Source organism: Vombatus ursinus, unplaced genomic scaffold (assembly GCF_900497805.2).
Source record: "Vombatus ursinus unplaced genomic scaffold, bare-nosed wombat genome assembly UNPS02014779.1, whole genome shotgun sequence".
In the NCBI taxonomy this organism is placed as follows: domain Eukaryota; kingdom Metazoa; phylum Chordata; class Mammalia; order Diprotodontia; family Vombatidae; genus Vombatus; species Vombatus ursinus.
The window spans coordinates 60,231,077-60,257,582 of NW_020954557.1; the positions used below are offsets into that span (position 1 = coordinate 60,231,077).

The 26,506-nt window shown below is 33.6% G+C and overlaps 1 protein-coding gene across 9 annotated transcripts in view; it reads right to left on the reverse strand.

Moving 5' to 3' along the window:
• PKP4 (plakophilin 4) overlaps positions 1-26,506 on the reverse strand; it is a 235,078-nt gene that overhangs the window by 43,248 nt on the left and 165,324 nt on the right. For 6 of the 9 annotated variants that reach the window (XM_027865894.1, XM_027865892.1, XM_027865896.1 and 3 more), the window contains exons 5-9: positions 20,263-20,394; positions 19,946-20,136; positions 17,014-17,572; positions 3,332-3,520; positions 1,864-2,080 (exon numbers count right to left, since the gene is read on the reverse strand). In XM_027865894.1, coding sequence (XP_027721695.1) covers positions 1,864-2,080; positions 3,332-3,520; positions 17,014-17,572; positions 19,946-20,136; positions 20,263-20,394 — 1,288 coding nt within the window. The remainder of the gene's footprint in view (positions 1-1,863; positions 2,081-3,331; positions 3,521-17,013; positions 17,573-19,945; positions 20,137-20,262; positions 20,395-26,506) is intronic. The other 3 variants (XM_027865893.1, XM_027865897.1, XM_027865898.1) reach the window with 2 other exon arrangements.

Below are 26,506 nucleotides of genomic sequence, written 5' to 3' on the forward strand. Positions count from 1 at the left end.
TTGCAATGAAGATAGTACTTTGTCTTGACATAAACTAGTGCCAAATGATTTACTTTCTGAATATGTAAAGATTTCAAGTGAATGAAAATACAATTTAAAGTACCAAATGTCTCCAGAGTATTAGTACAGTTTTAAGTTTTAAAAGCTTAAAACTATACTAGGACTTTGGGCATACCTGGAATTTTCAATAACGAAACTAGGACTTAGCTGAATGTTTTAAAATTTTACATTTCTTTTCATGCTTTTTTGAAATTCAAATTCAGAACTTTGATTTCACCTTGACTTCAATTTCTATGAGTATGGTTGCTACTATTATTATCCTAAGACGATAATTTATTCATATTATCAAGTTCATTATAAGGAAAAGTTTCACATCATCAAAGCTAGCCATAATAGTTTTAAGCATTAGACTATGAAATTATCATACTATGAATAACTGAACTACATTACCATACATGAAATCCTTGTTTATAGTGAATAAATTCAGAGGTCAAAAATGGAGACTTTGGGGACACATAAAACAGAAAAGCACACATCACTTTATTGCTTTTCCCAACTATAATAACACTGTCATTTATTTTTGTAGGCTCAGTCAAGATAAAATAGCAACTAATGTCCCCAAAACTTATATTTAGTGATATTCTGCTAAGCAACATTTGATCATTATATCAGGCAAAGAATCTGACTCAGCATGGCTGGGGGGAGGGTGGACTGGGTGGCGGTCCAAGAATAATTGAATTGTTTTTTAAAAAATATTAACTAGCAATCATAATTTTTAATAAATTGAACATTGCCATCAGTTGGCAAAACACCAGAAAATAAGAGTATTTGAGTACCTCCATTGTGACAAAGAACATATAACTTTTGCTAAATGGACACTGATTAAAAAAAAAAAGAAAACTAATGAGTTTACTGCAAATAGGGACAGTATTGGTGGTTCCATGATTATACATTTGATTTCAAATAGTTCTCAGTTATTCTGTTTCAACAACAGCAAAAACAATAGAACCCAAGCACTTAACTGATGGTTTGTAATACTATCTAAAAGAACAAATTGGTGGAACTGATGATATTTGGCAAAAACAACTTTAGGGTGGAGAGGAAGGTGAAAGGAATGAATGCTTACCAAAATCTAGATTTCAGAGACAAGTAAAATTTGGCAGCAATTTTCCATTTTTAAGAAACAAAAAAAATTTAGTTTTAACCATTTCCAATTACTCCTCAATTTTAAATGCCCATTACTTAAAAGAAATTGACTTGTTGAAATTAATTAAGTAGTGTATATTATGTATGTTTCTGAATGGTTGGTACATTAAATGACAACATGGGGGGGTAATCTTGCTACAAAAATAAAAGGAAAACTTTTTCTTAGGTTTCTTTTCAGGTAATTAATTTTATTATAAGAAATCATATTAAACCATATTTTCCAAAATGTAGCTAATTAACTGAAGTTTCAAAAGAAACTGCTTAATAAATGTATGTCCATCAATACGATAAAATTCAGAATTTGCTTCTAAAATAGTATCAAATTATCATGCTTAATACTTAACAGGCCAAGTCTAATGGCAGCTTATAAATTAATCTGGGAGGTATCTTCCTATCAATGCTTTCCTAGCACCTAAGTACTTAAATGACCAATGCCCTAACTATGCCACGCAACAGCATGCATCTTTTACACACTAAAACAATGAAGAAAGAAACTCATATTCAGAATTAATCTCAGTTTTCATCATACCTGAAATAAAACCCAAAGTAGTATGTGTTGGTATTGTTGATATTACAGGCTTGGTATTTAAACAAAGTTTAATTTTAAGAATTGATTTTTATAATATATAATTATTGATAATTGTCATTGGTACTTGCCGAGGGTCTTTTTGAATGCTATCTATGGATGGGGATCTGGTTGTTCCATCATCAGCTGGTGCTGCATGCTGTAGTCTGTTATAATTGCACTCTTGCATTCGATACTGCATTGGCCTGTAGGGTTCCGCATAGGTAGCTGTTGTGTTCAGAGCATAATTGTTTCTTTGGTATGTAAGAGTGCTTCTCTGGCTGGATGATCTTTGCAGATTTCCAACACCTAGTATAAAGTCAAGATTTTCAAAATCTATATATAAATCGATATTATATTTAAATGAGGTTATATATTTTCATGTAAACCTGAAATGAAATTTCATTGAAAATCTAAATTTCATGAAAATCTGAAAGCAACTTTTATGCTTTAAGAAGCATAATAGTTACAATTATTTCATATGAGTAAAGTCTTAATCAGTCATTTAAAAAACACCTAAAGGCAGTTAAAAATTTGATTAGGTATTAATACTCTATCAAAACAAAATATTTTTATGAGGAAATGAGAGCATTATATAAGTCTCCTCAGAATATAGATTTTAATGAATTTAATAAGATTCTGTGGAATACAACAGCAGTAAAAAAATGTTAAAAAACAAATATGCTAAGAATGAAAATAGTATAATTTCATCAAACCTAATTATTTAAAATACCCTCACTGAATATTTGTGAATTAAGTAATGAAAACACCAATGAAAAACAAAGTGTACTTCAAACACTTTGTTGAGGGTTTGCTTTGAAAAAATATATTTTAATTTTAATTCTAAGAAACAAGGATTTTGCTCAAGTTAGGAATTTTATTCTACAGTAGAATCGGACAATAACTTAAGTTGTTTAAGCCAACCCTGACTCAATCTTGGTTTTTAAGGCAAGATTATGTTGCTGGTATAACCACAGATTTCAGCTGGTAGTCTAATTACTATTTTTGTTTTATATTTGTGTCACAATTGTTGCAATGATTTTGTTTTGAAGGATACCAGTATTCAGCTTCCAATGTATTTTAGGATTCAATGTAAAATCAAATGCTTTATACTGAGGAAGGATTCTGTACAGCAGGGTGTATGTGTGTATGTAAGAAATCGTTATAAATAAGCTTGAAAATATACGAACAGCACACTGAAGACGTGAAATATAACTTTTCTCTGAATATTTCTCTTAGGAACCAAAAAACAGAAAGGAAAATTTGAAGTTGAATAACTTCCTTTTCCAAGCTGCTGTCTTCTAACATAAAATACAAGTCTATAGCTTTCTAAAAAGTATAACCTATACATTCATTGATTAGGATTAATCAAAGCAAAAATACATTACCTGTGAATAAGCAGTTAATGAACTCTTGATTTATTATGTTTATTGATCTATAATTGTTGCTTTATTCACCAATCATTCTGATGGCAACATGATTTCTTTCATTTATTCTCAATAGAATAAATCTTCTGTTGGGAAACGGAATAACTGCCCAAGTGAAAAAATTCATACCTACCTGATCCAGTGCGATATAATGCTGTCTGAGACCCCTGGAGCTCAACGGTTCCATGATTTGGACTACGATATATTGGACTATAATAAGTTCTCCCTTCATATATAGGGGTGATGTGCAAGTCAGGAGATACAGCAGAACGCAATTCTTGCCCAAGTTGGCTATGCTGACTAGCATAAGAACTTCTCAAGCCTATGAGCAAGAAAATTTTATAAAGATACGGGGAAGATCAAATGAAGACTTACAACATGAAACCTCATCAAAACACTAACTATGACAACTGAATTTTTAATGAAATATTATTAAACTCAAATACTAAATTCAATTTAACTTAAAAATGATAGACACTAATAATTCAAAGGAACTCATTAATGAAACACATGTTTTCTTGGCAGCCTGGTGAAAAGGGCTCAACTAGCAATGAAGGACAGGAGTGGCAATGAGGAAGATTTCAGCTTGATACTTCCTAACAAAAAGAGTTGTTTAAAAATGGAAAGGGATGACTCAGAAAGTGTGTTTCTTTCATCAGAAGCATTCAAACAAAAGGTAGCTGATTATTTTGGTATGTTGTAGAGGGGATCTTTTGGGAAGATGGTTTCTGAGGTCCCTTCCAATTCTGTGAAAAGAAAAGTTATATAGGAATAATTAATATCACATTCCTATCTGGAATGGATAATAAAACTAGATTCTAATCCAAGCATCTCATTTTCTTAAGAAAAATAACTTTTATAAGATGCTTCAATTTAGCAAATTTAGGGTACCCTTGTTTCTTAGAATTAAAATTAAAATGTGCTTTTCAAAGCAACCAGTCTCTCACCCAAGTGTTTAAAGTGCATTTTGTTTTTCATTGGTGTTTTCATTAGTTAATTCACATATATTCAGTGAGTGTTTTAATGATTAGAAAGATATGATCAGATTATACTATTTTCATTCTCAGCAAATCTGTTTTTTTAATATTTATTGCTGTTGCATACTACAAAATCTTATTAAATTCATTCAAATTCATATTCTAAAGAGTTACATAATAATACTCTCATTTACTGATCATAAAAATACTGTTTGTTTTAATATAGTGTTAATACTTGAAGTAGTACCTACTATGTGTAACGCACTGTACTAGGTACTAAGGACAAAAAACCCTACTTTCAAGGAGCATACAGAGAATGAAATAAACAATGAATATTGCATTATTAAGGAGCCTAACAGGGACATCTAGTTCAACTTCTTACTCAAGGCAGAATTCCCTCTACATTATTAAGGATAGGTGGTCATCCAGCTTCTATTTCAATACTTCAAGTAACAAGGAACTTACTACCTCACAAGGTAGACTATTCCATTTTAGGAGAATTCAAATTATTATAAAGTTCTTCATTATGCTGTGCCAAAACAGGCCTTTCCATATCTTCTACCCATTTCCTGAAGATGCCACCTGGCACTATGTGCAACCTGTTCATTCTTTCTTCCCAACTACAAATATTTGAAAATAGTTAATAAAATGTTATTAAATATTATTAAAATAGTTATAATATATTTTCCTTTCAGATCAATATCTTTCACTCTTTCCACTGATTCTCACATGACATAGTTTTAAAAATTCTTACATCCTGATTACTTCTCTAGACAAAGACCAGTCCCTTCCACCTTTTTGTCATTCATATCTATTTCTTATGTGTCCATCTATCAATGGAATGGAATCAATAAACATTTATTAAGCAACTACTATGTACCAAGCACTGCAGTATGAGGTTATATAAGCTACTGTTAAGATTGTAGTGTTATTAAAAGTATTCTTATATTTTATCTGGCATGTAGTTGTTAGTTGAAGACAAAGCAATTTTAGTATTAACAGTAACTTATATTTTATGGGTTAAAAAAAGCTTTATTATTCAGTAGGAACACTGAACACAACTTTCAGACCAGATGGGGATAAAATAAGAAATTACAGGAAAAACAATGTACTTTTTAAACTTCTGGTGATAATAGGCAGTCATTAACTGGGGAAAAGTGTCTTTTGCATTGTTTTAACTGAATTAAAGTCAAATGAGGCTAAATATGAGTGTTAGTATAGTGATAATAATTGTTGTTGTTCAGTTTCAGTCATGTCCAACTCTTTGTGACTCCATTTGGGGTTTTCTTGGCAAAGATACTGGAGTGGCTTGCCATTTAACTCATTTTACAGATAAGGAAACAGAGGCAAACAGGGTTAAGTGACTTGCCCAGGGACAAATAGTAAATGTCTGAGGCTGGATTTGAACTCAGGAAGATAAGTCTTTTTGACTTCAGCCCAGCACTCTATCCACTGTGATACCTTGCTTCCCCAGTGATAATAATGTGAGTGATAAAGTCAAGAAATACTCCTTCCCTTTTTGTGTCAGTAGTCATTAGAGATAATATTCTATAACTTTTCTCTTCTGTAGCTTTCCCTAGTTTAGGTATCAGGACCAGATTGTTCTCTTAAATGTCTGGGGGTATCCTTTCTTTCCTTATTTTTCCAAGTAAATTATATGATATTAGAATTGTGTCCTTTGAATATTTGGACAAAGGTTCTTCCTTTGCCAGTTCATTTACATCTTCTTTAATTTCCTTTTCTGAGACAGAAGTATGTAAAATTTCTATTTCTTTGGTTAATCTGGATATTTTATATCTTTGGAAACATTCATTTCTTGTTTTTCTCTTTTGATTTTCAGAATTTCAACTTCTGTGTTTAGCTAAGGTTTTAGTATTTGGTGCTTTTCTAAATTTTTAAACTGCATGCCAAATTCATTGATTTCTTTTCTCTTTTGTTGCTAAAAGTATTCAGAAATAAAAATTTTCCCTTAGTTGACTGCTTTGTTTGCATCCCAAGAGTTTGATATGTTCTCTGTCATGTTCTTTAATGAAATTATCTATTGTTTTTGACCCACCAAAATGTTTATTCACTCTCCAGTTCAATTTGAATAATTTCTTCAAAGATCTTTTATTGACAATTTTTATTGTACTGTGGCCAAGCAATGATACGTTAAATATTTCTGCTTTTCTCCATTTATTTATGACTATGTCCTAACCATTGCTAAGCCATTTGGTACATCTATATACAGTATTGATATCATTTCATTTTTTATAACCTACTAGTTTTCTTGCTTATCTCTTTTAATCATGGCTATTTTTATGGTTATCTTGTCTTAAAACACAATTCCTATCCTACTTTTAAAGACTCTTCTGAGGGATAAAAAGTTTTGCTAGAGTCCTTCATTTTAACTTAGTGTGAAAGCTTGTTTCAAATGGGCTCTACCCCCCTTGCCCCATTGTAGGATTCTGCTTTCTAATCTGTTTTGCTACCCACCCTCTATTTTATTGTTGAGTTCATTCTATTCCCATTTATGGTTATGATTGCACATTGCTTATTTTCCTTCATCTCTATGTTGTTTTTTTTTTCTTGCTTTCTTCCCTTACCCCACACTTTACTATAGGAAAATGGAGAAAGAAAAGGAATCTTATCAACACAAACAATCTATACTAGAAGCGGCTTATACCTACTCCCTAACCCTCTTTTCACCAAGTCCTGATGCCAATCTCTGGTGTTTTTTTTTAAACACTTTCAATCTCTTTATAACCCCCCTTTTATGATCAATCTTCTGGAGTTGAAGTTTGTTTGCTTGTGTTTTCTGCCTGATTTTAGTTTTAGTTTTTTTTTTTTTAATAAATCTCTCTTGCCCTTTTCTTGATCCTATTTCCTTTTCAAATTTAATATATTGTTACACCAAACCTCTGTGTGTTTGACCCTCCTTTATCCTATTTAGATAAAGAGTTTCATGAGAATCCCACTCCTCCCCATCATAGCGTGCTCAATTTATGAGAGTAAATTCTTCGCTCTTGTTCATTTGTTCCCTATTCTTAGTCCCTCCCTTTTCTTTCCTACCTTAAAACTAAGAAAACAAAACCATACTCAGTCTCTGTATTTGTCTGAACTCCCAAGGTGAGCCTAAAAGACAGCAGAATCCCCAAGGAACAATTATTTTCTCCTCCTCTTAGGACGTGAGCATTTAATTATTATTTCGTCTCTTACAATTGCTCAACAGCATTTACCTTACTGGGTTTCTCTTGACTCTTGCATTTCCTTTTCAAAGTTTTACTCAGTATTGGTCTTTTCATCAGGAATGTTTGACAGTTGTGTGATCCTGACAGTGATTCTTTTGTACTTTAATTCTTTCACATTAGCTGCTTGCAATATTTTCCCTTTAATTTATAAGCTATAGATTTTAGCTCTGACTTTCCTGGATATTTTCAGCTTTTTTTTTTTTTAAGATGTGATCAGTGGATTTTTTATGTTTTTACATTGCCCTCTAGTTCTGGATAATATGGATATAGGCAGTGTTTTGTTTTTTTTTTAAAATATAGTGACTAGTTTGTTTTATTGGTTATAGATTTCAGAGAGTCTGAAGATTTTTAAATGATTTCTCTATCAATTTTTTAGTTCAGTTGCTTTTGATAGTAAAATTTAGTAATAAATAATAAAAAACATTAAAAATAGTAATAGTAAAATATTAAAATAGTAAATAGTAAAAAATAGTAATTAAAATAGTAAATAAATAGTAAAATAGTAAAAAATAGTAATAGTAAAAAACATATTAAAAAAATCTTTAAAACTTTTAAATAATATTTCTTGTTATCTCATGGAATCACCAATGTCTATTTCTCCTATTCCCTCTCTTACCCCTCCAGCCCCCAGAAGGAATCTATTACTTGGGTAAGACAGTCTACCTTTTCTCCTCAGCTCTAATTTCATTTGAAAATCTCATGATTCATTTCTTACAGCCACTTTTGTAGTTGTGATCAAGTCCTTTTTCCTCCCTTCTGACACCTTGCTTATTGTTGTAGGGTTACTTTCTCCCTATAGGTTTAATTCTACTTCTTCATCATGGTTTCCTTATGTTTAAAACTCATTTTCAGTCTCAGTTCTTAGATTAGAACTTTTTGTTTGTGTCAGTACTCCCTAGTACTTTTAGATGGGTTGGATAGGGCTTGTTTGGCCTGGATCCCTCTTTTCTTGGGATTTCATTGCCATGATCTCATCTGGATGGAATGGCTGGTACTAGGCCCTACTCTTTGTCTCAGTCTCTTTCTGGGCCATCTTGAGGGTTTTGGTCCCAGCAAGTTTTTGTCTCCTCCTCATACAAACCTGAATTAAGAGTTGGTTCTGTTCCTTATGGTTTCTCTGAAAGTTCCAATCAGATGTTGGAGATCATATTGGTCTCAGGCCTTCTGCTTAATCCTTGAATCAAGAATCCAGGCACTGAAGTACTTTATATCGTATGCTCTAAGGAATTAATGTCCTATGGTGGATAGTTCCATTTCCTGCTTCTGTTCTGGCAGGTAGGGATTTCTGTCCGGATTGGGGTTCAAAAATATTAGAGCTCTTGTTGACTTGCGACCCCTCCTCCTCCAAGAATACCCTCTCTAAGCACTAGCTAGCATTAGATGTATTTGCAGAAGCTTCTGCTAACTCTTCTGGTGTGACACCTGTACTACTGTCTTATAGACTTCTGGACACCTTTTGGTGTGGTTTGGGTCTCGATAGGAGAGTTTACTTCTGTTCCTCTTCATTTATCCATTTATTTATTTCATTTTATATCATTGTGAGGTATTTTGGTATTAGTTCAGTATGTATAGAAGAATTAAGCTTCTCTACAATTTTTCACACTGTCATCCTAACTAGAAATCTGGTCCAATTATTTTGGAATTCAACTTAGAATTATGCTAAGTGATTAAATGTCAATTTACCTCTGCTTACTTCACTTTACATCAGTTCAAATAAGGTCTTTCATTGTTTTTCTGTATTCTTTAAATTCTTTATTACGCATTGCACAGTAATACAGTTATTCATTCCACATCATGACTTTTGTGGTTTTGATATATCACGGGTTGGCATAAGAAATTCAATGGGAATTTTTGGGAAATTTTTGCAGAAGCCACAGACAACACATGAAGGTCAGCAGATGACAGAAACAGTTTGGAAAATCAGAAATGCATAAAATATATGTACAGTATTGTATAATATCAACATACTTTATCTTTTAATATCATAATAATTTAGACTTCATCTTTTTTACGAAGGGAGGACCACAAAATTTTGAATTTTCCAGGTTGTGGGGGTGTTGTACCCCTAACTTCTACAGTATGGAAGGGAGAATTTTATTTAGTTATGTTTGTGTAATATGATTTGTTTATCCATTTTCCAATTGTTTGTAATAGACATCTACTTTGTTTCCTGTTACTCGTTACCACAAATATTTGGGGATTAAATAAGATCTTTTTTTTTTTTAAAATAACCTTTGGGGGTAGATGCTTAGCTGTTAGATCTAGGTTAAAAACTATGTACATTTTGCTTAAATATAAAAACACAATTCCAAATTGTTTTCCAGAACATTACAATTTTAAAGGGAAGAACAATGCTATTACTTTCTATAAATGGAGCTGGAAAAACATTTTCTTTGTATGATAAACTCTCATGTACATTTATCAGTTTAATGATTCATCTCTACCTTTAAAAATACCAAAACACATTCAGAATTCAATGATCTCATACATAGTTTCATAAATACCTTGTTGATCATTTACCATATCGGGGGACATTTTAAAATTTCCTTTAATTTATTTAATACTATTACAGATAAGACCCATTACAAGAAATAATATAATCTATTTTTCATCCATGAGTTCTTTTAAATTTCCTTTTTCAATATACTCTGGACATAGAGGTCAACATATTTCAGTGTATCAACATGGGTCTCTGTGGAGGAAAGCAATTTTACATGGGTTATTCCATCATTTAGATTCTACGTAAACTTTAGAAACCTTAGTGTCAGAATCTACTACCAAACATTGGTTTAGCTTTGTTGACTAACTGAAGGGGAACTGCAGCAAATCAAATGATAAATATATTTTTTTGAAAGTGCCTTAACTCTTATATTGCAAATAAGCAAAAAGGTAAAGCACATAGCTTAAAAATCTTATTCAGAACAAATCAGCACATATCCAACTCAGAACTCTTGCTCATTCTAACTCTGGGAATTCTTTTATTATCATTATTATTTTCTTTGAGAGAAACTTTGGCTTTATCATTGGAGAAAGAAATATCTAGAGGAAAAATATATAGGTTGGAGCATACTTCTTCTGAAACACTGTGACAAAGAAATCAAAGTATCTATAAACATATAAAAATGCTCTGAATCACCATCGATCAGCGAAATGCAAATTAAAACAACTCTGAGGTAACACCTCACACCTATTAGAGTGGTTAATATTACAAAAAAGGAAAATGTTGGATACTGGAGGGGATGTTTGAAAATTGGGACACTAGTACTATTGGTGGAATTGTGAACTGATCCAACCATTCTGGAGAACAATTTGGAACTATGCCCAAAGGGCTATAAAACTGCATTCCCTTTGATCCAGCAATATCGCTGCTAGGTCTATATCCTAAAGACATCCAAGAAAAATGGAAAAGGACCTATCTGTACAAAAATATTTATAGCACCTCTTTTTGTGGTGGTTAAGGACTGGAATTCAAAGGGATGCCCATCAATTGGGGAACAGCTAAACAAGCTGTGATAAATGATTATAATGGAATATTATTGTACTATAAGAAAGGACAAGCAGGATGATTTCAGAAAAACCTGGAAAGATTTACATGAACTGATGCATAGTGAAGTGAACAGAACCAGGAGAATGTCTTACATAGTAACAGCAATACTGTTCAATGAAGAACTGTGAATGACTTAGTTATTCTCAGCAATACAATGATCCAAGACAATCCCAAAGGACTTATGATGAAGCATACTATCTGCCTCCAGAGAAAGAACTGATATTGATTGAATATAGACTGAAGCATGCTATTTTTCACTTTCTTTCTTTCATTTTTTCCCCTTTTGAGTCTTCTTATACAAAATGATCAATATGGAAATGTTTTACATTATTAAAAAAACATAACTGTCAAAAAACAATGTCAGATTTTCCATTATATTTGCCAGATAATCAAGTTTTTATAAATCAGTGGAGGAAAGTTTTCCATGGCTAGGATAAGAGACAGAAAATTCACATATTTTCTTTCAACTATTCAGGTCCATTGGATGTAAAGTAGTTTCCATAATATCTTGCAAGTATCCCCTCCTTTCTACCCACATGGTTACCACTCTACTTCAGGGCTTTATCAATTCACTCAAGCTACTGAAACAGTAGCTTTCTGGTATTCCTTTTGGTATTTCTGCTTCCAGTCTTTTCAATCCATCTTCCACACAGATGCCAAAATAATTTTTCTAGAGAACTCTTCTGACAATGTTACTCCTTAGCTGAAGAATCTTCAGTGGCTCTCTGTTGTCTCTAGTATAAAATAACTGATTTATTGGCTTGGTATTTCAAGTCCTACATAACTGAGTATCAGCCTGCCTTTTCATAATGATATCCCAGTACTCTTTCATGCAGTCCATGTTCCAAACAACTGGCCTACTTATCATTCCCAGAACTTGCCATTCCATAGTTATCTTTGTGTCTCTGTATGGGCAATCCCCATTTGTCTGGGATGTATTCTTTCTCTGCTTATTCTCAACTGAGGTCCTACTATTTGTAGGAAAATCTTTCCTGATCCTCCACTCTTTTTCTTGTCAAATGATTTTACATTTACTTATCTGTTCACATGTTGTATCATTCATTTTCATCTGAACTTGACAAAGGACGGTTGAATGGCCCACATTTGGTATAGAAATATATTAAACTCAACAAAGAATCAGGTGGGGACAGAGAAATGGGAGAGGAAAGAGGGACATCAAGAAGAATGGGTAGAATTAGGGAGGGATCAATCTTAAATAAAACGAATTGTCTTTGGATGGTGGACAATTCGTGAAGTGGGGGACTAAAAGGAAGGAAAGGATCAGAATCTATAATGAGGGAGTTGGCAAGAAGAAGAAATGGAAGGAGTGGAATGAAAACAGACTGAATAAAATATAGATCACCAGTGTTTAGCACAATGCTCTCTCAGCATGCTTTTTTTTCCTTTATAAAGGTGGGAGAGGAAGGAAAGAGAGATATGACTATGAATTGACCATGAGTCATCACTATAAATGCCAATGGAATGAACTCACTTGTAGGATAGAGTAGGGTAGTAGAATAGATTAGAAAGCAAAGTTCAATAAAATGTTAGTTAAAAGAAACAAAGACTCAAACAGATTAAAATAAAAGGTAACAGCAAAATATATTTAATGCTTCAGCTGAACTTAAAAAAGCAATGTTAACAATCACGATCTCAGACAAGGCAACAGCAAAAATAGATTTGATGTGAGATAAATAGAAAACTTATATTATATTTACAGGCATCACAGACAACAAGTTAATATCAACACATAATATCTATGTACTGAATGGCACAGCATGTAAAAACTTAAAGAGCCTACAGGAAGAAATAGACAGTAAAACTATAATTGTTAGGGATCTCAATGTACTTCTCTCAGGTCTAGACAAATTTAATGAAAACCAAAGCAACAAAGAAGTAAAGGACATGAATAGAATTCTAGTAAACTTAAGTAGAACAGATCTCCAGAGTTTCCTGAATGGGAATGGAACCTTAAAAAACAACCATGCTGCTAGGGCATAAAAACTTCACTAACAAATGCAAAACAATTAAACACATGCTTTACTGACTATGATGTAATAAAAATTATACTTTCAAGGGACCTTTGAAGAAATGATTAAATATTAATTGAAGACTAAATAACTTAATTCTAAACAATTTATGGTTTATCATTCAGTAACAAACCATGATTCCAGGACTGAAGATGAAGCATGCTACCCACCTTTTAATAGAGAGGTGATAGACTCAAAATGTAGAATATACAACATAATTTTGGCTCTAATCAATGAAAGAATTTGCTTGACTACACATACTTCCTAAGGGTTTTCTTTTTTAATATATATTTTTTCAATTGGGATGAGGGAGTGAATGGGAGAAAAAATAAATGTTAATTCTAAAAAATACTAAAATAGAAAAAAGAATCTTGTAGAATTTCTGTTTAGATATGGGGTTTGTGAACTTAAAAAAAAACTGTGATGACTATTTCAACATAACTGTTTGCCTTTTTAATCCTATGTATTTTATTTTATACATTTAAAAACATTTTTCTGAGAAGGGGTTCATAGATGTCACCAAGCTGCCAAAAGTAGCCATGATTAAAAAAAAAAAGTTTAAGTGCACTTGATTTAGGCCAAGAACAAACTAAACATGACAATAATCCACAAATGGACACACAATGTAGATATAACAGGTCACATCATAAACAAAGAAGAAGAGCAAGTAAGAAAATACTTTTAGTAATACCTTTACAGGAAGATTTCATGACCAAACAAGGGACAGAAAAGATTATTAAAGCATAAAAGATAAATTTTCTGATAAAGGTTTGATATCCATGGTATGTAAGGAATGGATTCAAATACATAAGAATGACAGGATTCCTCAATATGGTCAAATGATTACATGCAATTCTCAAAGTCATTCTTTTTTTTTCTTCCCTTTTTGGTGAGGCAATCAGGGTTAAGTGACTTGCTCAGGGTCACACAGCTAGTAAGTATCAAGTGTCTGAGGCCACATTTGAACTCAGCTCCTCCTGACTCCAAGGCCAGAGCTCTTTCCATTGCACCACCTGGCTTCCCCATACATGCAATTCTCAAAGTAAGAAATCAATCAATAGCCATACGAAAAAAATGCTACAAATTACTAATATTTTTAATGCAAATTAAAACAATCCCCAAATTTTACTTCACAAAGACTGACAAAGGTGACAAAAAAGGAAAATGAAATTGTTGGAGGGGCTGCAGGAGGGTAGGCACATTGGTAGAGCCTTGGTGGAGCTATAAAATTGGTCCAGCTATTCTGGAAAGCAATCTGAAATTATATTTGCAAAGTCACCAAAATGCATGCTCTTTGTTGCAGGAATTTAGGGAAACCAATACTTCAAAGAAACCAAAGTTCAAAGAAAGAGGAAAAAGTTCCATATGCATAAAATATTCATAGCAGCTATTTTTGTTGTAGCAAAGAACTGGACACAAGGGAGTGTAAATCAACTGGGGAACAGCTGAACAAATTAACGGCATATCGGGGCAGCTAAGTGGCACAGTAGATATAGCACTGGCCCTGGAATCAGGAGGACCTGAGTTCAAATCCAGCCTCAGACACTTGACACTTACTAGGTGTGTGATCTTGGGCAAGTCACTTAGCCTCATTGCCTAGCCAAAACAAAAACAAACACAAATTATGGCATATAAATCTAATGGAAAATTATTCTGCTATAAAGAAATAATGAGGGATCTTTTCAGAAAACCTAGGAAGATTTATGAACTGATGTATAGAGTAAGTGAGCAGAACTATGAGAATAATTTATACAACAGAGAAAAGACTTAAAAATGAACATAACAACATAATGAACATAGAAATGAACACTGAAAGACTAAAGAACTATGATCAGTATAACAACAACTCATGATTCCAAAAATCTGAAGATGAAATATGCTACCCACCTACTGAGAGAAGGTGATGGATCCGAAATAGAGAATGAGATATACATTTTTGGACATGGCAAATATGTAGATTTTTTTTGCTTGGCTAAGATTATTTGCTTTTAAAAAGATAAAACAATTGAAGAGATGAAAAAATTTGTTTGCTCTATTAAAGACCTTTATAAAAGTTTGAATACTACAATATAAATAAATAAATAAATAAATAAATTAGAAATTTCCTAATTTCTCATGTTGTGGAGACATTAAATTTCAGGGTCACTTACTGAGTATCAAAGACATTGTGTTAGACTAGAAAATGAGAATGATTGACCTAAGGCCTTCATTTCAGCATTAGGAAAGGAAAACTCTTCCTATGAACTCATAGGATTTCAGCAATATAGGGATTATTAGGTAGGTATCTCTTTTGCCTTGTGGAAATCCAAGGATAAAAATTTTAGATTATCACAGAGGATAAAAATTTTAGATTATCACAGAGAAGTCTCTTTTTTTTTTACTTTGTCTGCCATCATACTAGCATAGTTCTTTATCACCTCATATCTGGATAACCGTAAAGGTCTATCTTCAATCCCTCCTGTACATTATTAAGATTAGAGACTAATATTCCTAAAACATTTATGTCACTCCCATGCTCAAAATTCTTTGATGGTTCTCCATGTTAAGTTTAAATTCAAGATCTTTCACAATATGGCTCTAAACTATCTCTGAGGTGTTATCTCTCACTATACCATACCTTCTTAACTCCAATCAAACTAGGTTATTCATTATCTTTTGAGCATGAATCTTCAGACTTTATCACCGTATCTCATCTACCTTCTCATGCGAGATCATCTCTCCTCCTCTGTAATCTTACCCTGGAATACCTTTTTCTCCTAATGGTGAGTTCCTCTGAGGGTCACAATTTTGCGGAAGGGCTTAGGCCAACAAAGGTACCCCTTCCAAATCTACTTCTGACTCACTGGATTTTGTCATTATACCCCTGAATGGATACCTTTCCCTACTTCACCCCATACTCTTTAGCTCCTTTTAAGCAGTGTCTTTCCCCATTAGAATTTAAGTTACCAGGGGTTAGGAATTATGTTTCTTTTTACTAATGTTTGTATTCCTAGTGCTTAGCATAGTGCCTGGCCAATAGTAAGGATTTAATAAATGCTTCTCGACTGACTGGTACGCTGTATATATTTCCATTTTTGTTCCTATCTTTTTCTTGTGTAGAATATTTTTCTTAAACCATTTTAGTTTATATAATTCTTCTTCCCCATCAAGTCCAACCTTTTCCATGAAGCTTTACCTGATTTCTCCATTCCAGGGTAATTTCTCACTCAAATTTATTTGGTACTTCAGCATATAACAGCCAGGGATTACGTCTTAAAATTCTTTGTATTCCCATTGTCTAATATATTGCTTGGTACACATTTAGTGTTCAAAAATGCTTGTTTATGAACACAAAGTACATACTTTAAAAATCCCCATGACTTCATGAAAAGGGTTAAGATTTCCCCTACTATTACAGTTCCACTTCATTTACAAAAGAATAGAGACAGGATGTTGTCCTAGAGAAGATTACTGAGGCAAAAATTGTAATTTCAGTAAGTATAACCAAGGTGATGCATGAAATTCACCAAAAGATAGTTTATATGGCAGTCCCTCATGGATGACTTTTCTATAATCAAAACAGCTTGACACAAGGACTCCTTACTGTTGTCTAAATTTTCAAATTTAACAAACAGAAACGATCTCTTATTAAAAAAAAAAGTGTCTGTGTATGCATTACAGACATAAACACACATACATATATGTATGTATGTATGTATGTATATATGAAGAGACTTTTAGCTGGCAATAAATTCTACATTTAAAATATTATAAGCAGTTTGGACCCAATCATGCTCTTTAAAAATGCAAGATATATAAAATGTAATATTGATTGACTGTCTTTTGGGGAAAAATTAGGAATTCATTACAAGTGAAGACTGCTGCTGACATAAATTATTACATAATTTTATGCATCAGAAATTATTACATACTATAAAAGCTGAAATGAAAATATGAGTTTTCATTATACTATCATCATTCTTTTTAGCAACAGTTTATTACAGTAGATCTATTCACTAGGCTTTAAGCTACAATTTTACCTTTTTACTAACCTGTGAGACTATCTGGACGAGGTGGCACCATCCTCTCATAAATATCATATTGTTGCTGTCCAAATTGTTCAATATCATGAATAGTTCTTTGTAGTGATGATCCTAGATGCTGTGGAACTGCAGTCATTCCAGAGCGTTTTGGGGAAGATGAGCCTACTTGGGCATGGGATGGAGAAGCTACCCTAGTCTGTGCATCAGTCAGTGTTAAAGGTGAACCTACTCTGACTGCTGTTTGATATTGAGAAGCTGTTCCATTGGGGTTAGCTGTTTGTCTTGATGTGACAGAACCAACTCGTCGTACCGCAGTGGGAGAAGCAGGTCTTTGTGTGGCATATGGAGATGCTGCTCGCTGGGCAGGTAATGTAGTAGATGAATACACATTTGAATTCAGTGGTCGGGAGTCAGTCACTGATGGAGATCCATATCCACTACCCAAAGAAGTTCTCAGTGACCCCCTTGAAGGAGAAATGCCAGTACTGATAACATAAGAAGGAGACTGTGCTCTAGACGGAACAGAACTAACTCTTCTCATGGTTCGATTGGTAATATTTACAGAAGGCTGATAAAAGAAAAAAAAAAGGATTATTTCCTCCCTTAGTTTCTGATGTTTAAAGTTAGATAAAAACACTGAGTAACACAATACAAAAGCCACTTTAAATATTCATTTCATAAAGTGAGCTTTTCTTCCCCATGACCTAGTGTTAGGAGTTAAATTATATCCATAGCATTTTATCTTTAACATTATATTCCTTTTGTTTAATCTTCACCTAGTTCTGTTCCAAAAACACTAGAAGCAATCAACAAACTTGGATCTAATGACCTTTAATATTCCTTTCTCTGTTGTCTTTATTATTTTTTTTTGTCTCCCTCTGGCTTTGAATATTTTTATTAACAAGTTATTTTTTTTCCTGAAGCATTAATAAATAACTTATGAGTGCAGGATTTTCATACATACACACTTTTTTCCTTCCTAATGCAGTTGTATCAAAATAACCCATGTCTCAAAATTTGAATAGGGTAAACATTAAGGTAAAACAAAAACATTCTATGAGAGCACTTTATGCTAAATATAAGAATTCACACCTGTAATTTAGTTATTTCAGAAGAAAATTAGATTCATAAAGTTTGAGACTTCAGACTGCTCTCACTTATATCTTTACTCATAAAGAATCTTTTCATTAAATCCTAATGCATAGTACTGCTGCTTGACATACCTTTCCCAAATATGTTTTCATTTAAATATGTCTATTTAATGATTTCATCCATTTTCCTCAGTGCCCCCTCCTCCTGATACCTGAGCTCTGTTCATCTTGAGATGATAGTTATAAAAAAGAAGCAAACTGGAAGTAAACAAAAAATGTAAGCTCCATAAGGGTCAGGACCATAGCTTATTTTGAAACACGTATCTCCCCTGGTCTTTTAGCACAGGGCTTTTCACACAGCCGGTCCTTAACAAGTGTCTGCTGTTGTTGCTGTTAGGAATGTTTAGGCTGTGTTGTGTTCTTAGCCAAACTAGGGAGACAAAAAAATGGAAAAAAAAAAAGCTTTCACTGTTAATCCTGTTATAAATTTAGCTAACATAGCTGGTCTTCAGGACAATTAGATGTGTATACTGTGTTGAACTCAGTGGAAGAAGGATGAGTAGAAGTCAGGTATGAGGAAAGGACATGGGGCAAAACTGAAAGAAACTTAAGAGACTGCTGACAATAGGAAAATCTCTATTTAATATATTACTTATCACCAGACTAACACATCCAAATCCAGATTCACAATCTTCTACCTTAGGACCAAAATCCACCCCTCATTTTTAAAGTGGTGTTATGATTCTGAAGTCCTCTCTGATAAAGATAACCCTTTACATCTGCAGTTACAAAGTGTATTATACAGGAAAAGGATCACTTAACTTAATGAAGATCTTCAGTATCACTTTGGAGAAAAATATGTGATAATTTCCATAATCAACACAACATTGTAGAAAGTAGTGATACTTTAGACACTACCTCTTGCAAACAAAACAAAACTAAAAATCCCCTGTAATTCATTTGGGATTTGTCAAGACCAAGAACTGGACAGTAATGGAGTATTATACTTTGATATCTATTACAGTTTTCATTTGGTGTCAAGCAAATCTTCTTTTCTTAGTTATGGTGACTGCTGGAAATTGGAAAAGAGTAAATAGACCCCAAGGGATGGGCAGATGAGCTAATTAAAAAAACAAACAGGGGCAGCTAGGTGGTGCAGTAGATAGAGCACTGGGCCTGGGGTCTGGAGGACCTGAGTTGAAATCTGGCCTCAGACCAGACACTTGATGCTTACTAGCTGTGTGACCCTGGGCAAGTCACTTAACCCCAATTGCCTCACCAAAAAAAACCCCAAACAAACAAAAAAACTAAAACCAAACAAGCAGCCCTACATGGTCAATGTTTTGTTTGTTTGGTTTTTTTTGCTACGAACATGTGTTCGTTGGACTGTAATATAATTTCACTACATATACGGTACTCCTTTAATTTATACTAGAAGTGTTTTAGTATGTAACTTTCTATAAGGCAAAACCTATTCTAAAATGGTGGGTACTCCCATATCACATTGGGTGCCCTTGTAGCATATTTACAGAGAGCTTATAGGGATTTATAGATATAATCTAACAGTTCATTTTTCTTTGTATTTTTGCCACTTCTAGGATTTCTAGACATCCTCTAACTTATCCTGGACCAAAGACATTCCTCGTTTTTATGAGGATACCTTTACTCTCTACATTTGTAACTTAAATTTTATTTTTCCCCTTTCATGGTACTTATTATATTGAATTGTAAAACACAAAACAATCATTTAAAAAAATTTAAGAGCACAAGTCAGTTACATAACTTCAATTGCCCACAGAATGTCAAAAAATACATTGATTTTTAAAATTATCTTGATAGATTATGTTTACCTGAACTAAAGTTTGTCCTTCAGCTCTTGAATTTCTCACCAGATGGTTATTACTTGAGCCTAAGAATGAAAGCTGTTGTCTATTATCTGCCTTGCCCAAATTCTGGCTGTTGTGGAAACTACCTGGTTCCTGGTATCCACTGTCAGAATAAGAATTCATTTGCGTTGAACTTCTTGAGTTACCCAGTGATCCTGTAGGATTTAAACCAGAACAAAAAGATCTTCATTACATATTTCTGATGTACAAATTTTAAAAGGAAATTAAATTAGGATTATCTCTCTCCCTGACTAAGAATATTTAGAAGATATACAACAGACCCTCACTTTCATGGAGAGATGTTTGCTCTGGTGAATATAGAGTCCCTTGTTCTGCTTCTGTCCTTATGAGATAGGTGTTGGGATGGACAGTATCAGAAGCTCGAGGTTTGCTTACTCCAGTATTTGGCACATCTGTAAAAGGCAAGTTTAGTCAGTTAAATCTAATGATGTCATATAACATATTGAATGTTTAAATTATTTACCAACAGCATACCCTAATCTCTTCATTAATACACTATCATTTAGCTCAATACATATAATTTGCTTAACCTTATCTATAAATACTTAAACTATTATATATGGAACTAAACAATCAGTCGTAGTTATATGAATTCCAGAATATTCTGCAACAAAATCGTCAAATTTCATGTCCTTCCAGACTAATTGCCAAAAATTAGCTGATAATGTAAAATCCCTTGCCATCTACTAAGCAACTCTATTCCTTTACTGAAAAATTCCTCAAAGCCCAACTTCTTCAAGAAGGTTACATCAATTAGTGTAACTAATAGTCACCTAAAATAACTTCAAAAAAAAAAAAAGATTCTTCATGTCCATTAACTTTTAAGTTATATACAGCTCATAATACTATGCTAGAGGATAATTTCTTCTAAGTCAAGGACTTGTCTTTTTATGCTTTGTTATAACTACTCTCATGCATACTTAAAAATTAATTGAAATGCATTTATTAAGCAATATTATGAGTCAGCACTGGCAATATAAGTATTAAGAATGAAACAACCCATACTCACAAAGAGTTTGCATTATTTAAAAAAATTTCCTGCCAATCATCAAGCATTTATTTTTTCTCCCTCCCACCTTTCTCACCTCCTGAGAAAAGAAAGAAGCAGATAAAACCCTTACATCATATAAACATAACTAAGCAAAACAAATTCTGATGCTGGCCATGTGCAAAAATGTGTTTCTCATTTTGTATTAGTCATGAAATTGAAAATTTTTTTTCATTGGGTCTCTGGAATCATGGTTGATTATTATAAATTTTCTTACTTCAGTTAAAGGTTCTGCACATCCTTCAAAGCTTCTTTCTGTTATTCTGGATTCTTAGTGTTCTTTACCAATAGTGGCCTAAATTTAATATTTCTACCTCTACATTTCTCATATCTGACTCTTCTCTCTATTCACAGTTATTACCTTGTTCAAGTCACCATCACCTCTAACACAGATACTTTCAACAGTTTCCTAGTTGGTTTCCCTATCTCTTATCACCATTCCAATCCATCCTGCATGCATCTGTCAAAATGATTTTCCTAAAGCCAATGAGATCTAATCAGGTCAATCAACTCCAATGGCTTCTCCTCAGTTTGGCTTCTGACGCCCTTCACCACCTGGCCTCAACTGATCTCTTCAGGCTCCTATCTGTTTGTCCTCTGCACTGTGTGGTCCAGATAAGCTGGCCTTTTCTCTGTTCCTCACATGTGGCAAGCCATGTCCTGTCTCTACACTTTTGCATTGGCAGTCTAATGACATGGAATATCAACCAGCAAGATCTAATCATGTTACTTGGAAACAATGAATTCTGTTTTGGATATACCGAGCTTGAGGGATCTCTGAGACACGGAGTTTGACATGATTAATAAGACTGAAACTTGGAGAAGAGTCTAGGGCTGGATATATAAATCTGGGAATCATCTGCATAAAGATGACAGTTAAACCAACAGAAGCTGATGAGATGACTCAAAAAAAGAAAGTATAGAGGAAGATGAGAACAGAGCCTCGGATAGAATCTTCAGGAACACCCACAGCTGGGAGTACAATGGGAATGAAAAGCCAGCAAAGGAGTCTGAGAAGATGAGTCAGACAGATGGGTTAATCAGGAGAGAAGAGTGTCATGAAAACCCAGAGGAAAGAGTATCTAGGAAGACAGAGTAGTCAGCATGGTCAAATGTCTAAAATAGGGTGAGAAGGATTAGGACGCAGAAAGGATCATCAGATTTTGTAATTAAGAAATCATTGGTAACTTTGGAGAGGGCAATAACTATCAGATTAAAATTAAAGAACTCTGTACCTAGTACTCAAAGTCGCAAATACTGTTAAATGCATTTCCTTATCTATCTTCTAATTCAATTAGTCTATTCTACCATATGAATAAAAGTTTAATTTTAATTATCTTCTCATTCTGAACATTTCAATGTCTATTGTAAATTTTTAACTAGCCAGAGCCTTAATTTAACAGCACAAACCCATTCTCCAAACAAACAATAACACAATCTCCTCCATTCCCCAATTCTTGATTATTTGGATACTCTCTCCTCTCTGATCTGTACCACTGCTTTTGATGCTTTCCGCACCTGCTTGCCTGCTCCTTCTGAATCACCTTTGTGAGATCATCATCCATATTTTTCTAACTGTGGGCACATCCCAAATATCCATCGAGGTTCCTCTTCTCTTCTTGCTTTACATTCTTTTTTATGACCTCATCAGCACATATGGGTCAATTCTCATCCCTAAACACATGACTCTCTAAATATCTAGTTCTAGAGTCTTTCTTGATTTCTAGTCCCATACCACAAAATATTGGACATTTCACATCAGAAGTCCCATAGCCATCTTAAATTCAACATATCCAAAGTAGAACTCATCATCTTTTCCCCAAAATCCACCCTTCTTCCAAGTTTTCCCACTTCTGTTAAGGGCACCACCATCCTTTCAGTCAGTCAGGCTAGCAAAATCAGATTTATTTCTCTTCCTCCCTCATCCAATAAATCCAGTCATTTGGCACCATATCTTTTCAATTCTATTTCAACAATTATTTCTTATATCCACTCCTTTCCACTCACAGGCCATCACCTTAGCTTAGACCTTTACCCTTCTTACAACCCTCCCCACTCCCCAAAACTACCATGATAGCCTCCAAACTGGCTTCCCAGGTTTAAGTTTCTTTTGTCCTCTACACAGATGACAAACAGATCTTTCTAAAGCAAAGTCCAGTCCATGCCCCTCCCCTGCTTAAAAAACTAAAATGGTTCCCTATTACCTCTAGGGTCAAATACAAACTCCCCTGGCATTTAAAACCCTTTCCAGCTTAATTCCAGCCTATCTTTCCAGGCTAAATATCTAGCTCTAGAGTCTTTAATACATTAATCCTCTTTATGCATTCTATAGTTTAGCCAAACCGATCTTATTGCTGGTTCTGACACACAACATCCCATTTCCAGTCTACACAGCTTTGTACATGCTGTCCCCAATGTCAGGAATATTCCTTCTTCACCTGTTTGTCTTATGAGCCCTAATTTCATTCAAAACTCAGCTGAAATAATACTTTGCCATTAGATATTACTTGGTGCCTCCCCAACTCCATTTAAAAACATTCTCTGTGTGTGTATGTATCTGTTTATCATCAAATAGACCCTAACTTCAAAAAACATTGCACCAGGAGACACAAAATAAATACATAAAAAATATCAACATTTACGTGTATATGTTGTCTTTCCTCATACAATGTCTTTGAAGTTAGGAACTATATCATGTCCCTGGCACAGTGCCTGGCACAAAGCAAGTATTTAATTAATTTGTTGTTCAGTCATTTCAGTTATGTCCAGTTCTTTGTGACTCCATTTGGGGTTTTCTTGGAAGAGATACTGGAGAGGTCTGTCATTTCCTTTTCTTGCTCTTTTTACAAATGAGGAAATTGAGGCAGAGTTAAGTGACTTTTAGTGTTCTGAGGTTAGATTTGTACTTAGGAAGATGATTCTTCCTGACTCTAGGCTCAAAAGTTCTATCCACTGTGCCACCTACATGCCAGATTTAATTAATACTTGTTCATTAATTTGGAATCATAAATGCAATTGAAAATCCTGGCATTTAAAAATCCTTGTAATGTAAATCTATACTGTTTTTTCTACTACCACCAAAATTTTCATCTAATTCCTCTTTTACCATAAGCTCCTTAATAATTTCAACAATAAACCTTTCTTTCATTTAATTTGCCCTATATGTTGGTGCTAAAATAATTTTCTGGCTCCCTGTTTAAAGTCCTATAGCAACTCTACTTATATTTACTTGCAAATCATAAGTCCTCAATGATTTCAACCTTTCCTGCTTACAATCTAGTTAGGGAGAAAGTCATAAAGGTGAAAATTGTGCAGACAATTACTTTCATCATTCAGCCAAAAAGCAAATCTTTACCCACATAAATTTCCCTCTCCTAACTCTGAACTTTGAACAGGGCTACCCTATCTCTTCTTTCGGCCAAATGACTTATTTTCAGTTCAGTGGCCTTTCCCTAAACCCTAATAAGTGGGTATAAATTCTGAATAATTCATGAAAACTGCATCTTTCCCCCACAGAATGCGCTATTATTTTGTATTTATGGGTATCTACGTCAACTATGTTTATAATTTTGTCTTCTCAAAATTGTAAGCTTCTTGACAGCGGCAATTGTCTCTATAATATAACGGTGAAACAACATGGTTTTTGATAAGATGAATTTATAGGCCTTAACTACAACTTCAGCAGTGGTAAAAATATGACAACTTCTAACAAAAAGAGAATGGGGCAAAAAAGTTCGATTAGACTGCCTATCAAGAGAAAACACAACCTTTAATTGAAAAAAAAAGTTTAATGCTTCTGCCAATAGTGCAAATATCTCATTAAGGTCAATGCTGCAATATCTCAACTAACTACATTAATGGAAAAGGTACAGAGATATGACTAATCCAAAAATCATTTACATAATATTTTAGCTGCAAATCTATTTTGCTAATTTGCTATAGTTGAATATTAAGATTAGTTTGTATCCCCTGATTATACTGTAATCCTTGGCATAGAAAACTATGAGTTTTCAGATTCTTTAAATCTAACAGTGAGGATTCAATTTAGTACCACCTCCTCCCCATTATCACAAATACTATACTGTTGCAGTCATTCTTCCTGGTTTTGTTTATTTAATTCTTCATCAATTCATGTAAGTATCCACATGATTCTCTGAATTCCTTATTTTCATCACAAAATGTTCTGCTATTTTTAGCACAGTAACTCGTAATTGATATAACTGGTAATGCTAGTCTATCAACTCAATGTTCTGCAGGTAGAAAGCCTAATTTTCATACCTACTAGGTTGATAAGAGGACTTTTGCATTCTAAACCATGAGTTTGTATTGGGGAACTCCATTCTAAACTTTTGTCTACTTGGGTCCAGGATGCTTTGTTAAAATTTCTTATGTCATTTTTGGAAGGTCCTTTGCCTACTTATTTAACATATAATAAGTCATAGAACTGATAGCAACAGTCCTAAATCCTACAGTATGAAATTTCAATAAAGATCACTATTTTTGTGTAGTTTCTGTGGTGCTGGCTGGATCTCAATTTCTGTCAGGCTGACAGAACTAGAATGTGACCCTATTTTTTTTGCATGCTTCCTCTATATATTTTCATTCTTCAATCATCCTTATGTAGCAATTCCTGAATGATTTTCTGAAGGACTTTTGCCTGAATAAATGCCAAGTTTTTGACAAAGAGTTTCCGAGGGAACTGGAGCTGTCTTGCATCAAAGCATAAATGCACAGAAGATAGCACCAAATTGGACATGTGAATAAGCTCTATATTATTTTGACTTGAAAATAATGTTGTTGAAATAGCAGTAGTTAAATAATACCCAAAATAAGAATGCGAAGTATTACTATCACAGTAGCACCTAACTTCATAACAAAAAAGTAGGATGCTTTTTTTAAAAAGAAAAATTGATGAAGTTTTAAATACAATTTAAAATTTGGTCTGCTAAATAGATGGTAGTTATACGTGGACACTTATTCTCTCATTTTAAACTGATAAATGTTTTTAGACTGAGAAAACCAGGTGGCGCATTGTGTCAGAATCTGAAAAAACAAAATTACTATGGAAAACAGAAGCTATTACTGTTGATGTATGCTGCCATATTTTCTTTATTATCACAAGCATTTACATATTAATATATACGTATATCCACATATACATGAAAAGGGGATAGATATATGCTGGAAAACCATGAATACACACACACACAACCCCCAATTCTTATACTCCTTTCATATAACAAAGTGCCCTACACCACTGATTAGCTGACAAACTACTGTGCCATTTTAAATCTTAACAGAACTTATTTCTAGGAAACATACTGATAAACCACTTTAAACAGAACAAGCACAAGATGAGCAATGGATGACTATGTATTCCTAACCTACATTAAAAACACCAACACAGTTCACACACACACACACACACACACACACACACACACACACACACACAC